General features: G+C 42.9%; 1 protein-coding gene across 5 annotated transcripts in view; it reads left to right on the forward strand.

Annotated features, from left to right (window-relative positions):
- Positions 1-23,245, forward strand: part of DHRS12 (dehydrogenase/reductase 12) — an 81,201-nt gene that overhangs the window by 24,429 nt on the left and 33,527 nt on the right. For 2 of the 5 annotated variants that reach the window (XM_048295215.1, XM_048295218.1), the window contains 7 exons: positions 6,822-7,202; positions 8,270-8,403; positions 10,954-11,036; positions 12,397-12,444; positions 12,562-12,582; positions 17,418-17,510; positions 18,323-18,404. In XM_048295215.1, the coding sequence (XP_048151172.1) occupies positions 6,822-7,202; positions 8,270-8,403; positions 10,954-11,036; positions 12,397-12,444; positions 12,562-12,582; positions 17,418-17,510; positions 18,323-18,404 (842 nt within the window). Of the gene's footprint in view, positions 1-6,821; positions 7,203-7,321; positions 7,568-8,269; positions 8,404-10,953; positions 11,037-12,396; positions 12,445-12,561; positions 12,583-17,417; positions 17,511-18,322; positions 18,405-23,245 lie in introns of those variants that run through there. The other 3 variants (XM_048295219.1, XM_048295216.1, XM_048295220.1) reach the window with 3 other exon arrangements.

Here is a 23,245-nt window from a genome sequence, read left to right on the forward strand (position 1 = left end):
GTGGGGGAATTAAGTCATTACAGCCCAAAGGTCAAGCGGCTGAAAATACAGTCTACACCTTAAAATGTTTAATTTGAATTTTGCCACCAGGCTAAAATTACAAATTGAAAATGTTCATTTTTTTCCCACAGTAATATAAATGTCTTCTGAAAAATTGAACAAAATGCATGCACCTTTAAGCTAATTATTATGAACTCAGAATGTTGACTACAATGCAGGAAACCAGCTCAGTTTCAGTTAAATCATCTCCCCTCCTTGAGAAGGCAAGGTCTAGTTCCAGTATTTAAAGGAAAAAATACACATTATTTCAAAGGATTAGATAGCCTCCTCACTGCTAGTTGTGAGTACTGCAGAAATCTAATAATATGAAGAACCAAAGACAATTCTGTGTGCACACACTGACTCTACACACATACATATAAGTGCACTGACAGCAGCCATGAAATAAGTTACACATTACAGCTTATTGTCCACGGTGCATTTGTCCTCTCACTACTCCACCTTCTTCAGCAATGGGCATAAGATTCCAAAGCTCTAGAGAGTAGCTTTCCACAGCTATTTTAGAAGCAGCAGACAGACAAGCAATGTTTTGTTCCTTCACTCTGAATGTTGAACACAGACAGCTCCTACCTGCTGGCCCAAAGAAGAGAGAAAAAAAGAGCATCAGACATATCACAGAGCTCATCTTCTCAGGACTGGAAACCGGAACGCTGTGCTGTCAGAGAAGATGATCTCTCTCACAGAGCACTTGCTCTGAGCTTTATGAGGTCCCAAGACATCAGACTTTAAAACTATAAGGTAACTGTGCAGAAAAAAAAATAACCTAGAATAGCTTCTGCTTCTTTATGCCAAGAGCTGTTTCAAATGTCCCAGATCCTGAAATAGGAACAGTTGGTGTAAAAGATCCTAAATGCTTTGACTTTACAGGCAAAGGGCTACAAAGATTAAACTGGTGATAACTCATATATTTTACAACATTCTAAACTAGACCAGTTTCTGTAAGTTATCTTGAATTTAATCTCAGATAATTAATTTTCTCCAAATTCTAGTTGATAGGACTTTGCATCACAATGAGGACCCTTGCACGTTCTACATATAATACAGAAAGGATTGTTATGTCAGGACTGCAACTTGAAACTGTTACTTCTTGGCATAGGTTTCTTCAGGTTCCCGTTCACTACTGGATAGATGAAAGTCCCACAGGTATTAGCTGCAGGAGGAAACAGAAAACATTTTTAGAAAGTATAGTATTGAGGGAAAATAAAAAAGGCTGGCAAGTGCCATCTGATGTTGCACAGTACAAGGAAACTGCTGAAAAGAACAATGTCATATTGCAAGGTTTCTGAACAAATTGTATGAAATTCTGAGAAATCATGTATGTGTTTGTAACACTGAATTTCTACCAAATGTCTCATTTGAATAAAAATGAGTGTAAGTGCACAAGCCTATGTGACTGCAGTCTAAAAATTAAGGTACTTTACATTTACCAGTCATGCTAATTATAATCAACCCTGCTGCAGTTTCACTGAGATGAATAGTTATATCAGAGACTGATTTCGCCCACATATTTGAATCTCAGCCATACTGACTCTTCTGTATGATTAGTAATACTCAAGCAAAGGAAGAATCCGTTATTCCCTTCTCCATGCTACAGTACAGCAGCTCAAATGTGAGACATGCAAACTGTGGGCCTGTAAATCAACACACAAGAAAGCTTTCCTTTTACAAGGTCCTCTTGATGCCCAGGTGAGTTAGGTACCTGCATGTGGAAGGGAGCCTACAAAAAAGATGGAGAGTGACTTTTTACAAGAACATGTAGTGTCAGGACAACGAGGAATGGCTTCAAACTGAAAGAGAGTGGGTTTAGGCTAGAGATTATGAGAAAATTCCTTACTGTAAGGGTAGTGAGGCACTGGAACAGGTTGCCCAGAGAAGTTGTGGGTGCCCCACCCCTGGAAGTGTTAAGGGCAAGTTGCAAAGAATATTGAACAACCTGGTCTAATGAAATGTGTCCCTGCCCACACCCCAGGGGCGCTTGAACTGTATGATCTTTAAGGTCCCTCTCACTCATATCTTATGGATTTGATTCTCAGTCCTTTGGAAAAAAAATTTAGCCTTTCAGTGCCAATATGAAATAAGTACACAGGATGCAAACAGTAGAGGAAAAAAATCCACTATGCACTCTTATTCACAAGCTGCTGTAGACAACACCTTTTTAACACTGTTTACTTTTGCTCTTTGTATTGCTAATGCAGCTTTGCATTAGCCAACAGGTGAAATAAGACTTTAAGTAAACAGGTCTGATGCTTATTTGCATGGGAAGGTTTGGCTCCATAGCTTTGTATGGATAAGTTTCACGTTATCTGTGTAGGTTCTGTTACACAGCACAGAGACTGCTTGAAGACACAAAACTTCAGACTATTCCTTTGGCATGTGAACAAAACAGACAGCAACCATGTAGGCAGGTGTGTTTGTTTCTCTGCTTGGAGGATACATTATATTACATAACATCAGCAATTTGGTAACAACTGGGCTGGAATAAAATGCTAATAAGCAGTAAGATTTGCAGAAGAATAAAAAAAGTCAGACAAAAGAATGGAATGTAGCAGGACTCACCTGAGTCAATAAGCCTGTGAGCATTCCTGCCCAACAGCTGGTAGGAAGAACAGTAAGATCCAGTAGAAGAGCAGTAAGAAGAAAAATAGGTAGCTGAAGAAAATGCTAGTATCGATAGCTGCGTTACTGCCACAGCCTAGCAACAAACATGTATGCATTCAAGTATGTCTTTAGGCATCATAAAGACATAAAGAGTTTTTCAGTCATGGGAATCACAGAATTATCTTTTACTGACTAAAAAATTTATTCTCTAGGATGCATATCAACTAAAATGTTTTGGGTTTATTATTTTTAAAGTATCCTAAGCCATCCTATTATTTTAAAAACAATCATAAACACTTAAGCTTGCATAAGCTATTTGATATATATGACATTAACTAGGTTAGCAGCAGGTTTAGCTGCTGCTCCCAGCCAATTCTTTTCACTTTGGGAGGGCACTCAGCAGCCTCTCTCCTTGCCAGGACATGCCTGACCCTGGGAAGCCCTGCAGGCTACCAGAGCCCAGGGCCCTCAGCTGTTGATAAAGCAAACCTATACTTCTGATAAGGCACAGCACGAGATTCCTTTTACTGGCCCCTGAGCAATGAGTGATAGAGCTGATGACATACTGCCACACTTGTTCCTCAATAATATAAGGCTATTTGGTCTGGGGAAAGCCTGACTCTTCACTGGAAACAACACTGCTGATGACAGCAGTTGGCCAACTTGGTGATGACTTGGGTACACAACAAAGAAAACACCCTACTGTTCACCAAAACACAACACAGGCCAGAACTTCAACCCCTCCCTGCATTCAGGATGAGCAGCTTTTGCTTCTCTCACCCTGCTACTACCACGAGCACTTCAGACATATCCCTGAGACCTCAGAGACTTGATGTTCCCCTTCAACCACTCACCAAATCCTCTGCTTTGTCCACACAAGAGGACAAGTATCAACCACCTCTCCCCAGGCTGCTGACAGCTCTTGGTTGCTATTACACTGACTGGGGCAGTGCGAGTTTCTAAAGCAGAGTTTTCAAGTGTTCTGCATCCAGAGCTGAGGCCAGCATGGTAAAAACAGGGTTAGGAGCAGCTCCCAGAGTAGTGGCTCGTACACAGTTGCCACTTCCTTTGGAAACCTGGCCCCAATTATAGATGCTGAGCTTTCCTGCAAACCTGGCCATAAAGCCTGTGCCTGTTCCCACTGCAATCAGTGGCGACTGAATCAGTTCTGATTGATTTAAGTCTCTGAGCAGGCACAGAGACTTAATTAGAAAATTAGTAACTGCAAGGAAAGGAGAGAATGCACAACAGCCTGCCAGATCTCTGGAAGGAAGCAAGCAAAGGAGCCAGTTGTCCTTAAGACTGAGATTTTAGCCTCTCATTAAAAAAAAAAAAAAAAGATAATAAAAGAGATTGGCAAAATAGCCTTGAAGCTGTTTTAAACATCTTGTATAATATATAATTGCTTTTCAGCTCTTGAGTACTCTACTTTTAGATCTGTCCCCTGGGAAGAAAATATGAAACATGCTGAAACACACAGCCCTTAACAGCAATCAGCATTTTCAACTTTTCTTTGTGCTGGAAGTAATTAAAACTTTGTCTAAAACTCCTTGCTATTTGACAGGTACAAAGACAGATCAAGTCTAAGGTGTGTTTTTCATGTTAGTCCAGCTGAGTGCCAGAGAGATATTTTTCACCAGCTCTTGTGTTTTAAGAAAATTGAGATTCTCAACTCATTACTTCATGAAAAATCCTAATGTCTGGAGGCTCACAGCCACAACATTCCAGAATTTTTATGTGCTTGGAGGATTACCTGCAGTCGTGGAGGGCCTGCATAACAGGCTTGGAGGCTATTTGTACTCTGGTAAATGCATGCACCAGAATGCAGGACCACCAGTGCCAAGCCAAGCTGTGAAGTGTTAACCCTGGTGCAGCCTCATCTGCAGTGTTTGGGAATAAATTACCCTTTGAGCAAACTATTCCCCTAATGATATTTGAGCTTGTTTTGGACAGAAGTATCTGCATAATACCTACTGGGAGCCTGGGCATCAACAATTATTTGCCTAGTATGGGCATTAAGAGGATCAGGGCCTGGGAATATGCAATGGAGTATTTGCTAGCATAGATATAGGGTAAGAATTAACTTGGGTATGTTTTAACAGGGATAAACACTGAGATGTGTTTATTAGCCTGGGTGAAGCCATTTTGTTCTGTGCTCAGATGAGGGAAATACTAGGAGCTCAAGAGACTCTGGCTCTCCCACTTTCAGCTATATATGACACAAATATACCAGTTGCTGGCTGTGATAGGGGTCCGAGATGTAGGATGCCAATCCATGAGAAGAATTCTTTGTCTAAAAAAATCCCTCATGCTCAGAGCAGTGTCCTGTTGGAGTTAATTGCTAAGATACTAGCAGTCAAGAAAGAAACCAGAAGCTATAGCTTTCCAAATTTCCAAAGCTCCAGAATGGGTTCTAATTCAGCTAACAAGATGCATCAACCTAGAATTCAGAACAAAAGGCAAGATATGCAGTCAGATCTTCTGAAGTGGGAAGAAATTTTGTGTGTGAGAATACTGAGATGCAGGCCCTTCATCAGCACCACCCAGCTCTTGGCAAAAGTACGTCTTGCCCTTCTCTTGCACACAACCCTTCATCACCATGATGGCTGGGCTACCAGAGAGCACTTACACAATCTCTACAGCCTCCTGCCTCTGGAACAACAGTACAAAAGCAAAACACCACAGGGGATGAAACGAGGCAACACGAACATCCAGGTGGTGTTAGGACAGTGTGCAAGTGTCCTGCTTTTGCTGTGACGGTTGGACTTGATGATCTTGGCGGTCTTTCCCAACCTTAATGATTGATTCTATGAAGCTGCTCAGACAGAGTGCTGTGACAGTTCCTTTCTGAATGCAAGCTTAACCCCTCAGTACAGAAAAAAGCAAGTGTTTCTAAGCAGAAATCTCTCAACTGAATGTGCTCAGGGATTGGTGCACTCTGGCAAGGGCATAATTTCTGGGCATTTACAAAATCTCCTTAAAATGCCATTTGTTAGAAGAGTACAGCTAATATCACAGTAGGGGTGTTGCAGTATTTGCATAATATTCTCTGAGAAAATTGTGTATGTACCAGGATGATACTGGTAGCCAACACTACATTCAGACATCTTCTGTAATCTCAACATGAGTAATATGCTGTAATTGCCCATTACTGCTTAACCCCCAAAATATTATGAGCTGGTCCCATTCTCTGCCTGCCAAAATCTATTTTTGTGTTTGACTCACAGACAGCTTCTGCCAGGCATACTCACACTGGTTAGCACCTCAGGGCTGCACCATGCAGCATCATGCTGATCACAGTCCAAATGGTTGAGCCTGTGAGGAATTCTTTGTCTCTGCATGCACCCCATTTATTTTCAGAGGTTGGCAGACTGCAGGGACAAACTTCCCAATTTATGAGAACACAGGCTGAAACTACAAACAAAACACATCAGACCCATCATCCCATTTTGCCTGTACTAAGCCATAATCTCAGTTCCTAAGAAATAAATAGGGTAAACACAGAAATGACAAGGCAATAAAGCACGATCTGGCTTACTGCATTTACATTTTTTAATAGAGTCTTTCAATTGTTTCAAGAACAAGCATTTTTAAATTTCATGCAAAGGTATAACATGTAGTTGGATGGCCTCTGCATGGAAGAAAATATCACAGTGAAAATGTGTCTCTTTGCCCTCTAAATACTCTTATTTCACACGTAATATACAGTACAAGCAGACAGGGCCGAATTCAGAAGTTGTAACTTCACGGTAGGCAGTGCCTTTTGTATGAGCCTAATACTCATACATTGTGCTGAGAAAGTGGAAGACTTTAGTACAAGGCCTTTGCCAGGGCGAAGAGATTTAGAGATTTAGAAAAGGAAGCATCAGGCTATAATACAGCATCAAAAAAGAGAGAGTATTCCCATTTCTCCCCTATCTGTGCTTTTGAAATCAGGTAACTTAAGCTCTTGAAAACTTACATAGGGTTTGCAAAGGAGCTTCTCTGCATGTGGCCTTGCATACCCCATAAAATGCATGAATTTATCCAACTTGCACACTGAACTAAGTGCATAGTCCTTTTGTGTACTTAAAAGTATAATTATGCCTATGATGACAACTTCCTTATGGCTAACATGGGCTGTCCAGATGTGCAAGTCTAAGTGCTTCTCTTGGGCTTCACAGGTTCAAAGAACATACCAGAGGAACTGAAAACCTTTTGAATTTCACTCCTCTTACTGCAACAGCCACTCATGTACCCTTTTCCTTACTGGAATACTTCACTCCATCAGTAGGAGCTAGGTATTTAATGGATTTGCTATGCAAAATGATACTTCATGTGGCACATCGTTGTTTATGTTTCTGTGGGAGCATCCCTTTGGCAGCTTTCCAGGGCACAGGATGCAGCCCCAGGTCCTGTAGCACTGCTCCCTGTTCCCAAAAGACAACACCCCGTTTGCAGCCCCAGCTTAGCTGGCAACCGCATCTGTCCCGAGCTGGTGTTCTGGGAAATTCTCCATCCTTCCTCTGCCACCACCTTCGCCAGGCCCAGCCGTCTGCAGCGAGGTAGGGGCTGGTTGCAGCCGTCCTTCATGGCTAATGAAGAAGGGGAGAAAACAGAAGGGATTAAGAAGAACCAGCCCACGAACTGCTGCTAAGCAGGAAGTCGGCACCACTGCTCCCCCTCTGTCACACTCGCCGCGCTGCCTCGCACCCTCCCTTAGCGCGGCCGGTCCACGGCGGTGACCGCGGCCGGGCCGAGCGAGGCCGCCTCTCAACCCTTACCTAACGCGGGCACGGCCGCCTTATGTAAGGGCAGAGGCGGGGCCGGCACCGCTGCGGGGCGGCGGCGGCGGCAGCGGCAGCGGCAGCGCCATGTCCTGGTACCGTAACACCGTGTGGTTCGTGAAGGGGCTGCGGGAGTACACGAGGTACGGGCGGCGGCCGCCCGGGGCCCGGGAGGCGGCGTGGGGCGGGCGCAGCGCCCGAGCTGAGGCGCTCCTGTCTGTGCGCGGGTTCACCCGCGGCGAGGCCATGTCCATCTGGTGTTTTATGGACGGCTGCCCGCCCCCGCCAAGGCGGGCAGATTCCCCGCGGCGAGGCCGTGTTCATCTGGTGTTTTATGGACGGCTGCCCGCCCCCGCCAAGGCGGGCAGATTCCCACCCCGCTCGGAGAGGGCTGCCCGGCCCGCCCTGGGGCTCTGGCCGGGCCGGTCCCCGAGGGTCGAGGTGAGGGCTGGGTGGCTTGGGGCGGCCAAACGCCACCGCGAGTTGTGGCTTTCATTGCAAAACGTGGGAACAGCCTGCCCAGGGAAGTGATGCAGACGCCATCCCTGGAAGTGTTCAAAAAAACATCTGGATACGACACTTGAGGACATGGGTGTACGTGGTGGTGGTGCTGAGTTCATGGTTGGACTTGATCTTAAAGGCCTTTTTCCAACCGTAATGATTCTATGATACATCGCTGATTGCAGTGTCACTGGTGTTCATGGCCCGTCCCATGGGTACAGAGAGTAAACAGGGCAATTACTGTATGCTGAGCTGTGAGAGGAAAGTGCTTTTCAACCCACACATGTGTTTATTTTGGAAGGTTTCTCTTCTAGTTTCTCACAGGTGTCTCTTGATTTGTTCAGATCTGGCTACGAGTCTGCTTCCAGGCACTTCAACCCAGCTGATGTGGAGGTGGATGTGGCTGGAAGATCCTTCCTGGTCACTGGTGCAAACAGTGGCATTGGCAAGGCCACAGCCAAGGAGATAGCGAGGAGAGGTGAGCCGGGCTGCCCTGGAGCTCCCAGGAGGCTTACAGAGAAGATGGAAGGAAGCGGGTTGGCCTTCCAGCACACACATACCCCCCTGGGATGTGGGGTCATTTTACAGGGCTCTTAGTATGGGTTAGAGTTTTAAGCACAATCAGTGCGGTGAAAACTGGAATAAGGAAACCAAATTAGCAGAGAGGATCTGCAAATCGTTTTTCAAGTGCATGTTTACCAAAACTGTCTGTGTTATAGTGGCATCTAAGGATGTTGGTGACGGATCAGTGTCTGTTTAAGGCTAATTCAGTATCAGTAGCAACTGGGCTGAATTTGAACTAAGGGTTTTGCAAATGTATCATATGACGAAAGAAAACAATTGTCTTTGCAAAAATGAGATGGGAGAGCATAAAAAAAGCAATGTAGGTGCTCTTGATCTTGATGATAATACCCTGGAGTTTGTGCCCTTTGACTGATTACGTGTAGTTGGTTTTTTTTATGTTGTTGTCTGTACACAAGGACATGGTATGAACTGGACCTAGCTGCTGCTGAAGGATAAACTTAATCCCTTACAGAGTTGACAAAATAATTCCTGTTGTGCAAGAGTGACAGGAGTTTTGGCACGTAGAGAAAGGGAGGAGCTTGTGGCTCTTTGCTCTCTTTGTGTGCTTAGGTTTCATAACTATGTTATGAAGGAAAGTGGCGACTCAGTTAAATTAAACTTGAATTTATTTTATTAAAAATAAAACTGTTAGCATCAAAGACTCTTTGGGTTAAAGATCTACATCAGTGCCAGCACGTGATTGATTTCAGGTTCCCGCTACTGCTAATGTATATAATCACTTTATGTAAGTAGTGCTTTGTCAGGTGACTGGTTTGCTCACAAATGGATATCTCTACCAGGTTTTGCAAACTGGACAGCTGGCTGGATCTGTATGGGATTTGGTCACCATGTTTAGCAGAACAACCTTGGGCTCAGACTGCATGTCTGATATGTTGTATGGGCATTGCTGTTCATATGAAGTTAAATGACTTCCTGGTCCCATCCTTGAACATCTCACTTTGAAACTCAGTGTCAGCTGTTGGGGCTCAGACTTCTAGTTGAATCTCTTCAAGGGCACCACAAGAAGAAAATAAGTAATTCAGACTCAGCAGAAGAATAATCAAGCTATGTTGGCTTTACCTCCAGGCACTCAGATCTTTCTAACTAATGATGATCTTTCTGACAATTTCTGTGTTCTGAGTTCAGCTTTTCTCTGAATTGGTGTCTTATGGGTATGCAGATTTGGGATTTCCTCTATGTCTTGTGAACTGCACTTCCAGCTTGATAGAGTCTTCTTCCAACTATTCTGACTATTCCCATGTGTTAAGTTCAAATAGTTTCAATCTTTACCATGTAAAATACATTTAAATTCCTTTCCTAGTGTATCTGTCATACCAAAACTTCCCCCCTGTCCTGGTGCTCAGTGGAAAAACCTCTCTTGTAGACAAAAGATTTTATTGTCAGACCCCAGACTGGGCTGTGCAGTGTGGGACTGTATCACCTCAAAGTAGACTTGGTGTTTTCCATTTGGGTTCTGGGCAGTAGAAGTGTGACCCAACAGAACTGTTTATCAGTGATTAATTATGTTTCTATTAGGGCTTAATTCCTTGAGCTTGCTAGTGGTGAACTGATAGCAATCCCTAGAACACCTTTAAAAACAGGCAAAGGTAAAGAGTATAGGTATTCCTATGACAGAAATTAACACATGACTTGTAACAATCAGAGAATATGAAGCAAAAAAAAAAAAAGTTTGCCTAGCTCTACTTTAGTCTTGTTTTTGAAGACATTCTTTAATATGGCTAAGTGATGAGATTGTGTTATGTATCCAGGTCTCTGAGAAGAGCCTTGCCTTGTGTATTCCTTTCATGGAAAAGTTGGTTGACTCTAGAGGTCACCTTGTCCAGCATCTCATTTGGAGCAGGACTGTTGGCAACAGTAGATCAAACCAGTCACTGCTGTGTCTTGCTGCTTGATACCTACAATGATGCAAATTATGCATCCTCTTGGGACAGCCTGGTCTATTCAGAAGAAAACTACTGAAAATTATTTTTCTTAATAGGTGACCTGAGCCTCCCAAGCTGCAATTTGAGGCTATAGTCCTTGTCATATCTCTACTGCTGAGAATTCTGATATCTGGCACTTCTATTTCCTTTTCACAGAGTGATTCTAGTCACTTGTGTTGTTCAAGCCCTTTACTGAACTTCCTAAGGCATTTATCAAAAAACTATCTATAATGCAGATGCCTTAGCTTCAATTTCCAGTGTAGCTCTGGTATGTCACCCACTAAACATGATGTACAGACTTGACAGAAATGGTTTGAGCACAGTACTTAGAGTGCAGTGGCTTTTTCCATACGTGCAGCCTTGCATGATGACCCTGCCTGCCTTCACAGGAACCAGAGCCAAGCAAAAATATTCCATCTTTTTTCTGGTATCTAGTATCTCATCTAATTAAAATGCTGATGGTTCCCCCTAATGCGGGTAGTAATGAAGTATCAAGTGCTTTTCTTGTCGCAATCCACCAGGTGGCACGGTTCATCTGGTTTGCCGAAATAAGGAACGGGCTGAAGTTGCCAAAGAGGAAATAGTGACAGAAACGGGCAATCAGGTGAGCTGGTTTTCAGTCTTTTGTTTACTCTTAGAAAGGTTGTTAATATTAAAGGCCCCAGGGGCCTTGAGATACTCTTCTAACATCTTGCTGTTGTGTTTTTAATAATATTTTCATACAGACATGGAAACATCTAGTAGTTTATAATTCAAATGGTTTGAAGTGATTTAACTTCATTAGGTGATGTATCTGTGATTAATAACATCATCAGCAGCATGCTGTTTTATTTAATGTTTGTTGTTGATATGCTTTCTGATGTTCTACTTACTTACTATTCCTAACTATGTGGCTGAGGCTTTTAAAAGTTAATGCATTGCAACACTTGCAACAACATTTATGAGTCTACAGCATTGGAGCTGAAGGTTTTATGTGTCTGAATAACATGCTCTTGATTTGCTAAGGTTGGCTGCTCTGTGAAGTGCTGTGTGTGGTCCTAATTCTGTGCTCTACATGCCTTTTCATCTCCTTTTCTTGTATCTCTTCCTTTCCTCTGTTACACATTCTTTTTGTTTCTGTATGTATCACTCTGCAGTACACGCCTGTATCTGTCACTGTTGCTTTTCCTAATTGTTCAGGAGGGTGTGCTTACCGAGAAATTCAGTAGTCATTATCTTTCTATCTTGGTGCCCTGGTTTTGGCTGGGATAGAGTTAATTTTCTTCATAGCAGTTCCTCTGGTGCTATGCTTTGGATTTGTGACCAAACCAGTGTTGACAACTCACGTTTTAGTTATTGCTGAATAGTGCTCACACAGCATCAAAGCCTTTTCTCATTCTCACACCGCCCCACCAGTGAGCAGGCTGGGGTGCACAAGAAGATGGGAGGGGTCACACTGGGACAGCTGACCAAAGGGACACCCCAGACCATGTGACATTGTGCTCAGCAGTAAAGGCTGCGAGGAAGAAGGAGTAAAGCGGGACATTCACGGTTATAGTGTTTGGCTTTCCAAATTACTGTTGCATGGGATGAAATCCTGCTTTCCTGGGGATTGCTAGATGCCTGCCTGACAATGGGAAGTAGTAAATTAATTCCTTGTTTTACTTCGTTTGCACATACAGTTGTGCTTCACTTATTAATGGCTTTATCTCATCCCACAAGTTGCGCTGGTTTTGTCCTTGTGATTTTCTCCCCATTCCCACTGGAAGTGGAGTGAGTAAATAGGGTTGTATGGGGCTGAACTGCCTACCATGGTTAACCCACAGCTTTTGGATGGAGACCTAATCTTCATTTTAAATAATGACTTGACTCTTGTACACAGTATTTTGATTTCAGTAATGGTTTTTAATGTGGCTCAAAAATTTTGAAGACTTTTTTATGGTTAGAGATGTCATATTGACTAAATTTCTGCTCTTTGATTTCAGCTCCCTAGTGTAGCACAACCAGCATTACTCTTCAGTTCTTTAATGAAGGTGATTTAGATCAGTCCTTATGTAGAAATAAATACTTTCCAGCTGTCTATAGCTGTGTAATCCCATGGCTATAGTAAGACTGGTGATTATCTGTGTTACCTCCTTCTCTAACTGCAGTCAGACAGCCTGGGAAGAGAGGTGAGTTTGACCTCTGAAGGTTCCTTCATGTTCTGTTTTCTGTCACCTGGTGAAAAAAACTTGAGGCAAATAATATTCTTCCTCTAAAGGCAGCATAATTACTGCATTCCCACTTTTTGGTGGGCTGCGAACCCATAGTTTCTGTAGTCATGAGAGAGTGTGAGGGCACTGCAGAACTTGTTTGTGACCCAGGGCACTCATGCAGAGAGCAGCTCTCAGTGAAGTGTTAGATGAGCTGTACAAGAGGCCCTGTGGGACACGTGACTGCACTGGGAAGAGCATTTTAATAAGGAGTCCATAAGAACATCCTTCTTTATAAGTGCTCATTCAGAAGCAATCCAGAGGGATAATAAAATGCTTTATCTGCAACTTGACAAGCTGTATCCAGACTGAACTTGCTCTTCCTGATAATTTGGATGGAGATCCTGTTATAGCATACACCAAAGATTTTTTCCATCTTCCACAGTACATGCTGGAGTTCAGTGCTGAAATGGAATTATTTGGCAGTCACCTGCCCCTAGATCTGGGAACTGGAAAGTTCTCCTAATCTGTTGAAATAGATCCAGTCACGGAGATTAGGTTTCACTTTGAAAATGGCTTTGCTACCTTCGAGGACCTTTATAGGTAACAGGCCTGAATATCCTTTTCCGGAGTCAGTGTGACAGTCTTCAGCAGATAAACGTTGATTTGGATCTTTTTCAGTCTCTGAAATCCCGTGTAATAGTGAACATCTGCCCAAAAAACTTTACTTCTTCTGTGCCAGTAGATAATGGTATTAGCTTTAAAAGCAGAAAGTTTTAAAGAGGTATCCAGCTTGAACCAGTAGAGCAGTGTTAAGTTTTTGGTCAGAAATAATTCACAGAGTGGGTATGGTTGGAAGGGACCACGGTGGGTCATCTGGTCCAATCTCCTTGATCAGGCAGAGTTATCCTAGAGCACGTTATTACAGTGAGAAAATTCTGACCCAAACTCAACTAAGGAGCTGAAATCAAATGGCTAGAGAGAAAGTCATGTGCTTTTTATCTTCAGGGAAGCAGAATTACAGGCAGGCAATAATGCCATATCATTTCTTCAGCTTCTTCACTTATCTCATTTGCTTGTATAATGATTATTTAAAGAAACAACTTGGAAAGAGAGGAGGCTCTTTAATGATTGTTTGTTGTTTTGCAAGAGAACACATCCTCTGCATAATTATTTTAAAACTGTCTTTTCCTGGCATACGTCATAAGACAATCTGTGGAGTGTCTTTGAGACTAAGTGCTATCTAGGAGAAGAGTAGGAGTTGACGTGCCTTTGTATGCTGATAAATGCCACTGTGCTTGTACTATGTAGAACACAAATCTGCAGAAAGCAGAAGAATTGTCTGTAGCAAGCAGCAAAAGGTTTTCGATGTTTTGGAGGGAGGAATTATTTCTAGCTTTAGTGGTTTAGAAAATGATAACTTTGCTCAATGTTAAGCCTTTTTTTTTTAATTCTATTGCATCCACATTGCTGGCCATAGTATTGCAAAACATTGCAAGAGTGTTGTGACATGAAGTGACTGACAAGGATGTAGGAGTTAATGCAGCAGTTAGCATGGAAGGGGATGCAAAAGGCACCCAGCACTCTGAGACAGCTGGAGTGGGTGCAGTGATGCTCCTGAAAGCATGCTCTCCCACCCTGGCTGGAGCCACGTGGGAGTGGCACATAGGAGACCTGTCCAGACAGAGCTCCAGAGGGATAATGTGGCAGATGTTGGGTTGCAGGGAGTGACTGGTACTTTTCCCTGACCCTGGGGCAGCGGATGATGGTGGCTTCATCTGTTGGGTTCTGCTGTCCTCAGGGTGCTGAGCTGCCAGGTAAAGTGACAGCAGGAGGTGAGCAGGCTGCAGAACCACAGGGAATAGAAACAGGAGATTGGCAAGGTCTCTACAGAGAGTAGAAGAGCACATTGCATGGAAGGAGGGATGGCTGGAAGCTGCATTTGAATAAGTGGTGGATAGAGTCTCCTAAGATGGGGAGGAATGGAAGCTTGTGAACGCTGGCAACAGAAGGCAGTTCCTTCTCTGCCTGCAGATGTGCATTTATAGGATAGGTATAGTGCCATGGTAACAGATGAGGAAGAGCAAGCTCTGTCTGGGGAGGTGTTGGAGACAGATGATCCTGAACAGTTGTTGACAGTGGGAGGAAGCTGTGGGTGGTGATGGCTGAAGACTCCTTCCTGTGGGGGATGGAGACACCCATCTGCAGTCTTGGCTTGATGACTTGAGAGGTTTGTCACTTGCTGGGGACTCAGATGTAAGGTATTGCAGAGAGTCTGCTGAGGCTGGTCTGGACCTTAGACTAGTACCCCTTGTTGCCCAACCACATAGGCACCCATGACATTGTGAGGGGTGACCTGGAATTCGCCAAGAGTGTTTACAGAGAGTCAAGGGCAAGTTGTGGTCTCCTAAATCCATACAGTGAAAGGGAAGGGCTTGGGTAGGAGCTCACATGCCCTGCAGGTCAACACCTGAATGTTCAGCTGGTGTCACTTTGGCCTTTGTCACTTTGACCTTTATGTACTTCTTGTACCTTCTCTGTTAGATGAGCTGAGCAGCAATGACAAATTGGAGCAAGAGTGTCTTTGCCAACAGGTTTGCTAAGCTTAGTGAGGAGGCTTTAAAGTGGTTCATTGGTTGGTAGTGACCAAACCCGGGAGAGTCATGGGAACAGTGAGTATGTGTCATGGGGACTGCAAAATGGAGGAAGCTCTCACAGTTTTCATGAGAAAGCAGCATGTCTGGGAGCCCATTTCAGATGCCTGTTCATGAGTACACATAGCACAGGAAACACGGGAATCCATGCATGACTGCAGAGCTGTGGTCTCACTGGGATTAGAGAGAAATGGTTGGCATGACTCAAGCACTGGAGTGGATCTATACCTTTGCTCGTTGTACTGGTTTTGGCTGGAGTGGGGGTAATTTTCATCACAGTGGCTGGTATGGGACTGTGTTTTGGATTTATGCTGAATACAGGGTTGATAATACAGAGATGCTTTTGTAGTTGCTGAAGAGGGCTTATATAGAGCCAAGGCCTTTTCTACTTTTTGTACTGCCACACTGGAGAAGAAGTTGGGGTTGCACGGGAGGTTGTGAGGAGACACAGCCAGGACAGGTTGACAAACTGACCAGAGGGTTATTTCAGACCATATGACATCACGCTCAGTTTATGAAGCTGGGGGAAAGAAAAAGGAATGGGGAGATGTTTGGGGTGGTGGCTTCCCAAGTAACCATTATGTGTGATAGGGCCTTGCTCTCCAGGAGATGGCTGAACACCTGCCTGTCTGTGGGAAGCAGTCAATTAATTCCTTGTAAAAAGCCTAAAGGACCTGGTATTCCCAGGCAGTTTCCCATCCAAGTACTAACCAGGCCCAACCCTGATTAGTTTCTGAGATCAGACAAGGTTGGGTGTTCTCAGGGGGGTATGGCCATGGGCTTGGGGTTTTTTGCTTTTTTGTGTGGCTTTTGCTTTCCCTATTAATCTGTCTTTATCTCAACCCACATGTTCTCTATCTTTTACCCTTCTGATTCTCTCCCTGATCCCTTTGGTGAAATGACTCTGCCTGTGGACAAGAGGGGAGCAGTTCTCTCCTTAATTTTGACAAGGCCTTTTACATGGTTTGCCATGATATCCTTGTAGCCAGTTTGAAGAGATGTGGTTTGAACTGGTGGGTGAAAAGGTAGATGGAAAACTCTGGAACATGTGGCTCCAAAAGTAACAATCAACAGTACAAAGCTGATCTGTTAATGATTTTTAGTGGCATCCCCCAGGAGTCAATACAGGGGCAAAACCTGATGACATCTTTTTAACAGCACGCGTGACAGAATGAAGTGCAGCCTTTGCCTAGCTGGCTGGAAAGCAGATTGCAGAAAGGGACCTGGGAGTGACAAGTTGTCCCTCTGTGAGCAGTGCCCTGGGGCAGGGAAGGCCAATCATACCCCAGGCTGTACGAACATGAATCTAGCCAGCAGGCTGAGGGAAGTGCATCTTCCTCTCTATTAAGCCTTTGTGAAACCACAGCAGGAGTCCTGTGCCTGGATTTGCACTCCCCAGGGGGAAGAAGTCATCCATGTCCTGGAGTGAGTCCAACAGGGGGTGACTAGGGAGATGGGACATGTGATGTGCAAGGCGACTCTGAGAAGGCTGATTTTGCTCAGCGTTGAGAAGGCTGAGATGGGTCTGGCTGTATTCTACAGCCACATGATGGGAGTGTGTAGGGAAGGCACTGCCATGCCTCTCTTGGAGGTCTGCAGTGGGAGGACAAGAGGCAGCTGACACAGATTGGAACAGGGACAAAATTCTGAGTAGATAGTAGGAAAAATGTTTTCACCATGAGGGTGATCAAACACTGGCGGCTCAGACAGGCTGGTGAATCTCCATGTTTGCCAAACAGCCTCCAGAGGTCTCTTCCAATCTAGATTATTCTCTAATGCTGTGACTTGGAGCATTTCCATGGAAAGTTCAGCCAAAGAGAGAGCTGCTAAATTGTTTAAAGTGAAATTTTGCAAGGTTTGCAGTATTTTTCTAGTTCTCTGCTATGCCTGGTGCTCTGTCACATATATTTATCTAAATAGGACTCTCTCTTAATAACTTTGGCATTAAAAATCTGTGTCTCAGAAGCAGCTGAAGCAATGACTAAGCATGTTTTAAGGACTAGAGTTAAATTTTGCAGTTGTGCATGTTAACCTGTATTAGTTGCGTTCTGGAGACAGTATTTTTTTCATACTGCTTAAATACCTTTTCACCTAGACAGGCCTAAACAGGGTCTCTCTTCACTTTCCCTGTTGATTGTGACCTAGTTTCTTTTCCTTTAGAATATCTTCTTGCATATTGTGGATGTATCTAATCCCAAGGAAATATGGAAGTTTGCTGAAAAATTCCAAAATGAACATAAATTAAATGTGTTGGTAAGTTCGTATACTTAAATCATGTGTGTCTGTCTTGGGAGTGTGTAGCCTATGAATTTATCTGACAGGTCATGTAGACCTCACAGTTTGGCCCACAATTCTCCCCTTATTTTTCTCTAGATGTTTTTTTTTCAGGAGTCTCCGTGGTTTGCTTGCTCTTGTCCTTTCTCAGTTCACACAGATGTGCTACAAAAAAAGAGAAAAGCAGTAATTTTATAGCTGCATATTTGGAGACACCACACATTTTCTCTTTGACTTCCATTACTAATAACATTGTCCTTCTTAAAGCTAGACCTTCTGAAAGACTAAACTTTTGCAAGAAGTCCAAAGACTAAAACTTAGCCAGGGGAGAGGAAACAGTTAATCATCATGGTTGGTAAGGGGCTCAGTACAGTTTCCCCTTTATTTAGCAGTGAAAATTTGCTCGGGGGACTGTACTACAGCTGGGGCACCTGGAGCAGTTCCTTTGGTGCTTACTAGATGAAGAATGTCTGATAAAAATGGGGAAATAAGTTTTGAGGAGTGGCAGTGAACAAGGAGGAAGGTGTGTAGGGGCAGATCTTTTTTTTTTTGAAGTGGGAAAGAAAAGCCTGAGCTCCTTCTGGAAGGTAAGGCAGACAAAGAAATGTGTCAGAGACTATGCTAGCTGCACACAGCTTACAAGCATGTTTTATTGAACAAATAAAAGCTACAGTGTGTAGCTTTGTGTTGCAGTGTCAGGAAACAGCAGATTAACATGGACTGCTCATGTGTGTGGATTTCCTTGTAGATATTTGTGTAGATTGTTTTTGTTTAAAGGAGTTGTTTTACAGATCAACAATGCGGGATGTATGGTGAATAGCAGAGAATTAACTGAAGATGGACTTGAAAAAAACTTTGCAACAAACACTTTGGGTGAGTATTGAAGGTTTGGTTCTGGAACATACTTATTTTGCTTACAGAAGTGTGTTTTTATAACTGGGTTTGTGAGGTATGTATTCCTGCTCAAAGAGCGATCATAGCATTGCTATGCTAGGGAAGAAGCTGGAAAGGAAAAGGAGAAATATTACAGCTGTTTGGAGTGCCATTTTTTAATTTCTCTGTTTTTTTCAATTGTTCTGATATCAGCACCTTTATTTATCATAGCAGAAGTGGGCAGTTGCAGGTTGATTCTGAAATCTGCTAGGGAACTTTGTTCCAAGCATTGCTGCTGATGATGTTCTTTGAAATAATTGTGTTTCTGGGGTTTGGATGGAGCTTGGAGCACATTCAGATGTTTATAGAGACGTTCAAATGTTTGAGTGGGCTTGCACAGCCCTGTTTGATGTGCCAGAGGCACTGTGTAGGAAGCCTGTGCCGTGTATGGTGCCCTGGATGCTCTCAAACATGTAATGTCTAGTCAAGGGATTGAGCAGTAGTGGGCAAGTCTTGGGCACTCCATGTGAAAGGGGCATTTTTTGTGAACTGTGGCAGTGGTGTAAGAGGGACAAATGATGGGAAACAAGTCAAGAGGGAAAGTGGAGATGTGGGAGGGCAGGAAAAATGGTGAGCAAAGTGGAAGGTTCCCCACAGAAGTCGTGGAAAAGAGGAGGGCAAACAGCCAGCCAGCAGAGAGAAGAGCTGAGACTGCTGATATCTGTAAGGCTGGAAGCTGCACCTCTTGCAAAGAGACACATGGTACTTGCATCCACCCAACAGTCCTGCTACTCTTCCCCCTCTGCCTCCCTGCAGGGTAGGTGGATTTCTCAAGAGACTGTCTTTAATGTATTCAAAAGTGACACATTAAGGAAGAACTGTGGTGCTTTGTTTCTGTATTTTCCTCCTGTTCATCAGTATCTGGAATGAGGAAGGGGAAAACCTAGTCTGTAAAGATAAGGCATTTATAGAACTAGCATAATCTGGAAACAATTGTTGGTTTTTATTCTTAGCCTTTTTCCTGTGTTGATTCCTTAAATGCTATTTATGTTTGAAAACTAACATTTTAGTATAAATGTCTTTTGCTTCACTATTACTGTACATACAGCTCATTTTTTCTGCAAGTCTGAATAGATTAAATTGACAATTAAATCAAGTATAAAGGCACAGATTCATTTGCTTCTGACTAATCTTTTGCTAACATACTTCTATTTCTCATGGCCAAAAAATTCAAAAAGAGTTTTATTTTGCCATGACATTTCCCCTGGCTGCACAAGTACAAGAACTTCTACCTTGAGGAATCTATTCACCATAAATTAGTTTAAATCCTCTTTTGGTCCTTCAGACTAAAACCCAGCAATGTGCAAAGGTACAGTTCTTCCAGGGAGAAGAAGAGTGAAACAAACACAACAATCTGAATGCAAATGCATGTTTTAGTTTAGTTTTAGACATTGAGGATATTAACTGCTGAGGAACTGTACTAGTGCATCACTTGAATTATATTTTATCTCACAAGTAGAAGCAGCAAATTCTGCTTTTCCAGCTGTAAATCAGCCTTACTAGCAGTATACAACTGCACAGAGGAAGCTGAATTATGGTTGTAGCAAACTAGGAAAATGCCTGTATTATCTTTTGTGGATGTTACTTATAGATCTCCTTTATTCATTCGTGTATCACTTGCTACATGATTGCATAAGAAGTTTAGGGAGGTAAATCATCCTCTGTTGTCCGACTTTTTCAGAGTTCAGGCAAGGACTGGGTTGTTTGCTTAGACTGCTTCTCCCTAGATAAAAATAAGGATTAGATTTTGGATCTTTTAGAACAGAGTGGGACTTGGTTGAGCTGGAAGAAGCTGGCAGTGCAACAGGAAGCTTCTGTGCTTGCAGGCCAGACACACATGAAGGACCAAGGCTACAAACCACAGGCTTTTTTCTTCAAAGTCAGGGATAGGGTAATAAATCATAACATCTGGAGTTTTAGTAGGAGAAAGTTGTGTGGAGAAATACCAGTCAGAGTAGATGCTGTGTTATTTCCCTGAGTACTAGGTACCTTTGGGTGTGTTTTACTTGGGAGAAGTTATTTCTGTTTTAGTAACTCTCTGTGGTTATAGAGAGGAAAGCCTGGCTAAATTAGATATGGCTGGTACATAAGTTGGCTATAAACTGGAATGTGGTCTGAAAGAACAAACTAAGTTCTGTTCTTTGCCCCAGTAATGCTAAAGCCTGAAGGGTGACATGGGCTCAAGGCCCTTGTTTGGAAAATGTGCAGTTGTTCCTCGCTTGACTGACAAGATAGAATAATACCAGTATCTTTTGCAGATCTTTACATGTAGGATGTTCCTTCCATTTTTCTTTCACTATTTTTTTCCTACCCTGGCTCTTAGCTCTGTCTAGTAAAGGAATGTGTAGGTTGTAACTATCTAAGAAAGCAAGACTGAAATATAACATGCTTTAAATGCACGACACAGTTTTTGAATTCTGTACCTGATATCTGATTAACATTTATATAAGCTGTAAAGTTGCTCATTTAGGTGTCTGAAATGCTGTGGAGCTTTTAAATCTAGTCTAGGAATATTTTCCTCTCGACTGATCTCTTACTCCATTTTTGAGCATAATGGATGTCAGTGTTCAGTTCTAATTCATGATCTAACTTGTGGAACGTACTTTATATCCTGAACTTTTCTTGGGCATACATGGGACAGAAATGACTGCATAAGTCCTCTTGTATGATTATGTACAAAAATAACACTGGTTAGAATAGAAAGAAAAATTCTCTTAATGTAAAACACAGCTGACTGGCTAATTGAGGATAGCAACTGAAATAAGAGGTGCATAGTCCTCTCTGTTGCTGTCAGAATATGCAGGTGGATGAAGTTCATGAAAATGTAAAATGCAGGTTGATAGTTAAGGCTTTGTGTGGTTTATTTAATATTCAAGTTCAAACTGTAAAGTGCTTTGAGCAGGTGGTGGCAGCTGCATCTGTGCTGGTGCCTGTAGCACGCTTAAAATGAGTCTGAGGCAAAAACACTGTATGGCTTGTTGTGGTTCTGTTGTTGCTGTCAAATGAAACACCTTGCCTTTTTTCCCTGCTAGAGCCTCAAGAATTGTTGCCTGATTGCTGGAGCTCAGTGAATGTAGAGAGCAGAATAGCTGTGGAACATTTTGTAATGTGGGAGCACTGGCCAGGTACAAGTCTGAAGTAGCACTTTGCTGATTGAAACACGCTTTCAGTACCAAATTGAGTGACTCGCTTGGGATAATGTGGGCAGATTGCCTGCAGACCTGCCGATCCTGATGGGCAGATTTTTTTCTCTGTCTTCTAGTTTGTGTGATGTTGCCCTTATATTTCTTCCTGTGGGCTGACCATGTACTCAGAGTTGTACCCAGGAGCTGGGCAGCAACAAGCAATCATTTCCTCTGATGAGACTTGCAGACTTCTGAGTCAAAACTTTTTAAATTTAATTTTATTTTACTTGTTTTAGTATAACTCCCAGCAGATACTATTAAAGGTGGTGGTATTCAGTCCTTTTGGAAAAAAACTTCAGCATTGATAAGCAAGTGGAGGCAAAAGCATCATGTTCTTATTGAAGCACTAGACACTTAGCTGAAGCAGTCCTTTTTCCTCTATTTTATCACCTGCCTCACTTTACTTCACTCAACGTATCTTCCTGCTTAACATGGAAAAATGGCATACATGTTACTTTTTTATTGCTACTTACCAGCCAAGGGGATGCTAAAACACACTGAGAGATAAATAAGTGATGCTCTCAGTATGCATCTTTTCCTCAATCTAATGTGCTCTCATGTTTTAGTAATATATAGACATACACTTCTACTCTCTGTGCAGAAGGGTTAGAGCCAGAGGAAATAGGATGTTTTTCTGTCATAGTAACACTATAGCCCATCTATGGCAAACTGCCTAACCTGGATAGGTGTTTGTCAATCTCTTCCCTATGTGTGACCTGTATCTAACTGGTGTTTCACAGAAGCCAGTGTAGCCTGGTGTGTTCTGAATTACTTGGAAGTCAAACAACTTGAATATCAGCTGTCAGTTTGCCATTAGTTCAATGCCTGATCTTTGGCAAGACAACCTCATCTGTGAAAAGGAGGCTGTGGTTCCAATTTTCTTTTCTAAAGAGCTTTGAGACTTATGGATGAGAGGTGGTATGTGAAAGGATAAAGCTGAATATAATTGCACATGCAGTAATGGTACTGAAGCCTAGTTCCCAGGAGGCAGAGGAACCCTTATTGAGATGAGCTTTGTCATTTGAGGGAAATGTAAACCTTTGTTTTGTGTTTCATGTTCATTAACTCTTCCCATACGCTCTCAGTTATTGCTAGTGCAGTGGAATTGGCCCTCAGAGACAGCACACTAAAATCTTCATTCCTGATCTCTTACTGAGGAAAAGAGACTCAGGGATGTCTCTTACTGGGAACTGCATAAACTCCAGGCTTGAAAAGATAATCAGGCCAAGGAAGAATGTCACTTTGTTTGTTGGGTGGTTTTGTTTGTTTGTTTCTGTGGTTTGTTTTTACTTGGACTCAAGAAAAGCAAGGTAGTTTAACCGATTTCCACCAGATGAATGAGCCATTGAAGTCTGCACAATAAAAGGGTGGTGTTTCGTTTTTTGGGGGTTTTTTTTGTTCCCACTTTTTTCACAGTCGAAATAACACTGTTCCTAATAATACTGCAGAGCTCAGACCGATGAAAAACTTCAGTGAGTATGGTGCTGGCTGCCTGCCCTTATCTGAATGTTAGCAGGGTAAAAACCTCAGCAGCAATGTGCCACTAATTGCCAGATAGAACATCAAGCAAAAAACTTTCTGGAATCCACCAAGACA

The sequence above is a fragment of the Corvus hawaiiensis genome, chromosome 2 (assembly GCF_020740725.1).
Source record: "Corvus hawaiiensis isolate bCorHaw1 chromosome 2, bCorHaw1.pri.cur, whole genome shotgun sequence".
NCBI lineage: Eukaryota > Metazoa > Chordata > Aves > Passeriformes > Corvidae > Corvus > Corvus hawaiiensis.